The 7,811-nt window shown below is 31.8% G+C and overlaps 1 protein-coding gene across 1 annotated transcript; it reads left to right on the top strand.

Moving 5' to 3' along the window:
* The first annotated feature begins 4,883 nt into the window (after window positions 1-4,883).
* LOC147408643 (SEC14 cytosolic factor family protein / phosphoglyceride transfer family protein) lies at window positions 4,884-6,140 on the top strand. The gene is made up of 3 exons (XM_086420238.1): window positions 4,884-5,160; window positions 5,255-5,519; window positions 5,755-6,140. Exons 1-3 carry the CDS (start codon window positions 5,031-5,033, stop codon window positions 5,972-5,974), a joined length of 615 nt encoding a protein of 204 aa, XP_086276364.1. The 5' UTR covers window positions 4,884-5,030; the 3' UTR covers window positions 5,975-6,140.
* Window positions 6,141-7,811: the final 1,671 nt, after the last annotated feature.

Genomic DNA, 7,811 nt, shown 5'->3' with positions numbered 1-7,811 from the left:
AAATCATATCTTCATTTACAATCCCAATTATATATACATGAAATCCAATGTTGAGATAAATCTTAGAGATATATGATGTATTATATCTTGATTTAGGATTGAATCATGATAATATGACTTAAGCATGTGGCATACTCAATTGGCACACCTAACATAGTGAAAAGGAAACGTGACCATTGGACTTTATTGTTGTCCTGTAAGACTATTCAAAAAATTAAATAATAAAAAAAAAAATTCACTCGTAAAGTTCAAATCTTTTCAGATTTGATATAAATCAGCCATTTCATCTTCTTCCCCAATTATTTCCCATTGTCTTCCTCTCCATTTTTTTTAGGTCGAAATGGTTCTGAACTCTGAAAGGTTCTTGAAATCTGCATTTTTTTTTTTTATTATTTATATAAATCAGATCTACATTTTGTGGTTGATTTATATTAGATCTAGTTGAGCAAAGAAATGGGAACTAATCTATATTAGTTCTGGACGAGCAAAGAAATGGGGAAAGAAGACGAAATGAATCTTTAGATATTAAATTTACTCTAATTTTATTTTGGATTGTCTGACGTGACTATAGTGAAATGCACAAGTCAAACTTTCTTCTCACCACGTCAAGGGTGTTTATTAAGTATGTCACGTGCTTAAGTCAAATAATCATGACTCTTTAAGATTATAAGTAAAGGCGTGAGTTTTTTCTCGTGAATCTATAGATTCAGACCCCTTACTTAATAGGAATATATGGTAGGCCAATCCATCATCCTCAAGGAAACATATTACCCATATTGGTCCACTATGGTGGTTTGAATAGTGTAACTCTGTACAAACTCATCTCTGTTTTTTCTATTTTTTTGGTGCTGTATTTATTGAAGAGATGAGCCACGTATTGGAGGATCTGGATGATGGGGCTGATAGCAATGGATGATGGACCTTAGATCATCAAAAATTTTCCATTTTAAATCATTTTATTATGGGACACCTCATCCCTACCATCAACTACTAATGTCCAGTTCATATTTTCAACTTGATGATAGAAACATGGATATTAAATATCCTAGCCTCCCCTAAGATGCTTTGTTTATGACTTTTAAGCGATTTTAAGGTGTAATTATTTTTTTTCTTCCTGAGTGAGGAACCCTATCTGAATATTCTAATATTTCTCATTATTTTGCTCTTATTTTATCATTTTACTTAGAAAAAATGTTGTAATTGGATTTGACATCATTTCACACACACTATCGTCGGAAAAGTGTGTACAGAATGATAAATGTTTTTTATCAAAATATGAGTGAGAAGCATCTATCATTATGTGCACCCTAATGTGTGAAATAAAGTACTCTTTTACTTATTTCATGAGGTGGTTGGGAAATCTTTTGCTCCACTTAAAAAAGAAAAAAATCACTTTAAGTACTTATTATTCTCTTCGACCCCACACTCCCTCATTTTCTCTTGATTCTTTTGACCTTTTTTTTTTTTTTTTTTGATTGCTTATTTTAATGGAGTTGATGGGAACCTTGGAACAAGTAACCACCTTTGTATTAACTTAAAGGTACATTTCACACAAACTCAATTATTAGGATTGATTGACTGTATAAATCATATTTTAGGGTCTTGTTAATATGTGCTCTTAGGGCATATGTTAAAATGTAATAAATACACTTTGAAAATTAGAATCTGAAGGTATTTTGGTAAAAAATAACTTTTTTAAGGGTATTTACAATACAAAATCCCATTTTCAAAGTGTATTTTATTGCACTTTAACTAGGGCACACGTTAACCAAATCTAATATTTTATCAATCAACTCCGACTTTAATCATGTCTTCATTAGAAAACATAAATATCGTAGTAAATCCTAATGTCACCACAACACGACTCTTAAGAAAATGTCAAAATGAGGATGGGCCCTTGTTTGGAGAGGTTACAAGTAATCGTGAGAGAATGATGTCAAGAGATGAGAAAATTATTTTCTTGGGTGGTTGGGTGGAATATTTTCCTTTTTGTTTTTAATCAAGTTAGTGGTCAGCATGAAGGTAGGTTCATATTTTCACAGAAAAAATAAATCACTTTTCAATCAATTTTCCTCCAACAATATTACAGACGCAATATGATTTGTAAGGACATTTTATGGAGACCATGTTAATATTTTCAAGGTGGGAAGATGTTATCGATCCAATCACAGTGACAAACGCTGAAAAAAAATTCAATCGTATTTTTCTCACAATGATGCTTACCTCTTAAAATTAAAATAAAAAACTTACTTTTTTTTTTTAAATTATCGAAAATCAACTTTATTTTGAAAGCCGAAGTCTTATAATTTCCCTAGAAATTCTTTACGAATCAATCCGTAGGAAACACATCCTACAATTTTATTTTTTTTTTTGCATCCCATCTCAGCCATACGATGTGCACCAAACCTCGATTTAGGCCAGAAAAATCCATCTGATCATAATATAATATTATTCAAAAAGCCGTTGATGCTTAAAATACTTTTAATTGTTCACTTAAAAGAAAAGAACCATCATTATCATCTTGACTCCAAGCTCAAACTTCAAATTCCATTTTTAAAACATATTTTTCTAACTTACTTTTTTTATATCAAAGGTATTGGATCTAAAATCTAAATATATAGTTATTTTAGCTTTTGCTCCACTTAGAAATCATCACCAAGGACCGTGGTCAAAGTTTTTTATTCAAAACACTTTGGATCCGTTGCTCGTCATTCTTTAACATCACTTTAAATCTGATTTTTCTTTTACTATTCAAAATTTTTAAAACAGAAATGAAGATAATTTAAGATACAGGCCTTAATGGTGGACTTCACACTAGAAATATGAATATGATACTGAAATATAATAGAGATCATTTGGGTTATGTTAATCTATTATCACAATTTCAAAGATGCATAAAATAATAGGTATAACAATTTTTCCGTTAATGTGACTCCTCTGATTACACAATATACCAATCATTTTCAAAATTTTCGACTATGATTAGTGATTTTTATCTAAAAAATTATTATTATTATTTATTAAACACTATAATTTGGAGTTAAAGGGGTAAAAGAGGGAAGATAGTAAAATTAGAGGGTATTATCAAAAAGGAAATGAGAGAAAATATAATAAATTTGAAAGATTTTCTCGATAAAGAAAAAGAAGAGAAAGGACAATAAAGTAGGATTACGTGGGTCTCACTAATTTGTTTCAATGTTTATACCCATAAAACTATTGTAAAGTGGACTTCATTGTTGTGTTTTATTATATAGATTTATTATTATTATTATTATTATTATTGATCCATATTTTATAATAAAAAATATGATTATTTAAATATAATATATCATATTAAATAAAAATATATACAATTAAATTATTGACACTTTTGAGACAGGGAAAAATTGGTCAATTCAACTAGATATTGATGAAGTGAGGGGTTAGTCAATACAAGATACATGGTTTTAAAATCAAACTCCTAACTTCTTGAGATGGGAATTCGTCCTAGAGAATATATCTTGTGGAAAAATGTTCTTTTTTATTTACTGAAGCATATAATTCTCTCTCTCTCTCTCTAGACACACAATTAGTAACCAACATGAGAATGATTTTAACAAAATTTGAACTTAGGTCATGGGTTCAACACTCCACACACCTTTAGCATCTTAGTTAAGTTGACACTTTGTATAGGATATTTTTATCTATTATTAAATGGGTGTTAAAATAAATAATATCCAGCCTCTCATTGGTCACCTATAAGGATTTATCCTTGTTTGTCTGATTTATGTGGTATTGCATGTATCCGAGAATTTAGACGAGATATGGTGCATTAAGAGGACAATTGTCTTACCTTTACTAGTTGAGCCTCCGGTTCAAAACCTTATCTTAAAAAGAAGAACAAAAAAAAATGCGATTTCTAAATAATCACAACAAAATTTCAATTTCATCTAGAATTTATTTATTTATTTATTTTTATTTTAAAAAAATTATCAAGATTAAGGTAGTCTCAGATCAACTTCAACCTCAGGCACAAACGGCCACTCTTATCCTAACTCAGGTAGTCTTCGTCTAGAGGTAATGTTTCAATCGAGACAATCTTTAATTGAAACTATCAAATACATAAAATATTTTTTAAATAAATTGGTAAAAAATATGTACGGTTATATATGCACCACCACATCAAAATGTACAATCGATGCAAATTTTAATGTTACTTCATCGTCATCCTTTTAAAATTTTCAATAAGTAAATGTTGAAATCAAAATATCCACTACTAAATATTTTGAAACGATTTACATTTTAAAATTTTAGACACTGATCCGCAAACACCGTATGAATCCCATCCAAAAACTACATGCCTAAGTGAATGTGGGTCCCACATGTCTCGACTTTGATTTATTTTTATAATTTGTGGTGTGAGATGCAGCGGCTAATTCGGAGGGGATAAAGATAGATCCAGTCGTGCTGGTGTACCATTGGTTTTCACGTAGATGCTTTTCAATCGTATCTCGGTGAAAAGTATCTATGGTTTTGTACACATCAACGTCACCAATGTGTGAAACGATGTCCGTTGGAATGTTACTTCATCATTTTCCAATGTAGAATTATAAAACAATTACACTGCATGGCATTCACCGTAATTATCAGAAATATTGAACCCTATCTCCACCTTGAGAGCAAACTCTTTATCGAGCCATTGAAATCAGACCGTCCATTTCAAGGATCTCAAATAAGGACACGGTAAAGACCTACACGTGTCAGTAAAAACAGCTACTGAGTCAGAGACACCTTGGTCCAAAAGGGAAGATACCTCAGAATATGCTTTCTCATTTTCATTAATTTTCGCAATTTTATAACCAAACAGATAACTCCCATTCGCCCCTATATAAATACCTCCCAATCCCCCTTTGTCTTTCACCATCCACACCAGTTTTCGTAAGTCGTAATTACCGCTCCTTTTTGCCCTTTCCCTCTAAAACCATCTCTAACTTTGGCGAAAGTTCCTCCAACTTTAGCAGAGTTTTCATCTAAACCTATTAGCTATAACCATGCATACATCGGTCTGTAATTCTGTTGCGGAACAAGAACAACTCATCGAGAAATTAGAGCTTTTCCAGATCCATGGAAGAGATAAACGTGGTCGAAGGATTCTTCGTGTGATAGGAAAGTTCTTGCCTGGTACGATTCTAATTTCACTCTTTTTTTTTTTTCTGGAATTTTCTGTCTGTTTTTTAAATTTATCTTTTTTTTTTCTTCTGATTTATTGATTCAGCTCGAGTTCTGAGTGTTGAATCTTTGAATAAGTATTTGGAGGAGAAGATCTTCCCGCAGTTAGGGAAAAGCCCTTTCTCTGTGGTCTACGTACACACAAACGTTGATCGAAGCGAAAATTTTCCTGGAATCTCAACCCTACGATCGATCTATGAAGCGATCCCGGTCTCTATCAAAGAGAATCTCGAGACAGTCTATTTCGTTCATCCAGGTCTACAATCAAGGCTCTTTCTCGCTACTTTTGGGCGTTTCTTGTTCAGTGGAGGGTAAAGATCTCTCTCAGATCCTTCTGTGATCTTATATTTCCTTTATTATATAGATTTAACCTAATAAGTTACTTTTACCGATCCGGTATTCCTCTCCGTACCGGAGTCGAATCTTTCCTTTGAAATCTTCGCTGCTTTGGTAAATTTTATAGAATTAGAAATTTCTTTTTTAGGATTTTTGCAAGCTTTCAAACAGGGACTAAATTTAAATTTGTCATTTGTTTTGATTGTGTAGGTTGTATGGAAAACTTAAATACGTGTGCAGGCTAGACTATCTGTGGGACCACGTTAGGAGAAATGAGATCGAGATTCCAGATTTCGTTCATGATCATGATGAAGCGTTGGAGTACCGTCCGATGATGGACTATGGGTTGGAAAGCGATCACCCAAGAATCTACGGTGCACCAGAGATGGAGTCTCCTGTTTCTATGTACTCGATGAGGTGTATATCGTAGTGGACAGACCATCGGTTTCTTGTTTTGCAAACTAATGTGGGCAGGATAGTAGGGATATGGGATGTCTTTTTTAGGTTTTATTTGGGAGCTTTGTGGAATTTGTGGATATTGTATATATCTGGTTGATAGGGAATTAAAGAGTCAAAAAGGCATATGCGTTTCTGTATTGACTTGTGGCCTTCGCGCGCGTTTCGTAGTAGTTAATTCCTTGAGATTAACAATGGAGATTCTCGAGGAATTTGGCGGTGCAGATCTATCTAGAAAACCAAAAAGTGGATTGAACGTGAGATTCATGTGAGGGAGTGAATCATTAAGGAATAGTTTCGTGATTTCGTCCATCCGGATCTATAAAGAATTAAGAGTTAAAGACCCAATTGGATCTGGTTGACACGTGGATTGTAAAAGCTTTTGAAGAGAGGGGTAGGAATTGAAACTGACGGAAGAGTTGAATTCCTTATTATTCTTCAGATTATCGTTAGGCCGAAAACGGTTCCTTAATGACAACATGATTCTCGTGAGGCTTAAAAGATAAGACGGTTTTTTAATGACAAAATCATAAACCGTCCACAGAAACTGACCGAACGAATGCGTGAGGAAGTGGGTTCATCTAAATTGTACAGAGAAGGGCATAACAGAGAGCCTTGAGAGTGGAAAGAATGGGAACAGACCAAGTAATTAGGAACTCGGATTTTAAGTGTTTTTTTAAATACATGTGGCGTCATGCCATTGGTTCATCAGTTTAAGACAAATTTCTTAACAGCAAATTCGAACCCAGCGAAGGATTGCCATTCAGGTCCAATTATTGGTTAAGAAAATGGAAGAATTACTTAAAAGATACCGATGGAAGATTTCTTTCTAAGTCCCTAATGGGAATTACTTAAAAGAATACCAATGGAAGATTTATTTTTAATCAATATTTGACCCCACTCTAGAAATTTCTTACTTTGGAAAATTTGAAATTGTCCTCTAATCATTTAAACTTATCATTTTTGCCCAAAATAAATAAATTTTTGAATTTTTGGAAATTTTGAAATTGTCTTAATCGTTTAAATTTATCATTTTTGCCAAAAAAAATAAATTTTTGAAAATTTAAAATCCCAGTTAAATTTTGGAGAATCCATTCCAATGGAAAGGATTTGAGAAGGAAGAAGTTATTTTTAAGTATTTTGAAGATAATAAAAAATTAAGATTTTTTTTCAATTCTCTTGACTCATTTTTAGATGAAATTTGACCAAGAATGATTATTTTAATATGAAATCTACATAAGTTATCATATTAAGTTTTTAGTCAATCTTTCTATGTATTTTAGTTGGAAAAATTTTAAAAACAAAAATTGGTGGATTTTATCTAGGGGTGCGCATGATTCAGATTTTGGCAAAATTGGAATCGAATCAAACATGATCGCCTCTACAAATTTAGAATCGAATCAATCCAATTACCCTTTAGAATCGAACCAATCCAAACCAACCTTGATTTGGATCGATTCTCGATTCTTATATTTTCAAAATAGAAAAATTAGTATTTTCCTTTTAAAAGAGGAACTCTTTGGATCAAATCATAAATAATACTTATTTTTAAAATGAAAATAGTTTTATGATTAAATTTTGATTGAAATCTGTATAAATTGAAAATTAGAGGAAACTCAATGAGACAAAAAAAATTACAATTTTAAATTTAGTATTTTGAATGTATTAGTGAGGAATCTAATCTATAAATGGTAGATTAACGAATCTAAGTCTAGGTTCGTATAATATATTTCATCTAATAAACACGGCATAAAGGTTATCATAAAAAAAATAAGGAATCAAACTCTTTGAGAAAATTTTTCCATAAATGA

This window comes from Akebia trifoliata, chromosome 2 (assembly GCF_017979445.1).
Source record: "Akebia trifoliata isolate Shusen 1 chromosome 2, ASM1797944v1, whole genome shotgun sequence".
NCBI lineage: Eukaryota > Viridiplantae > Streptophyta > Magnoliopsida > Ranunculales > Lardizabalaceae > Akebia > Akebia trifoliata.
Note: the sequence above shows the minus strand (reverse complement) of the source record. Positions and strands in the feature narration are given on the sequence as shown.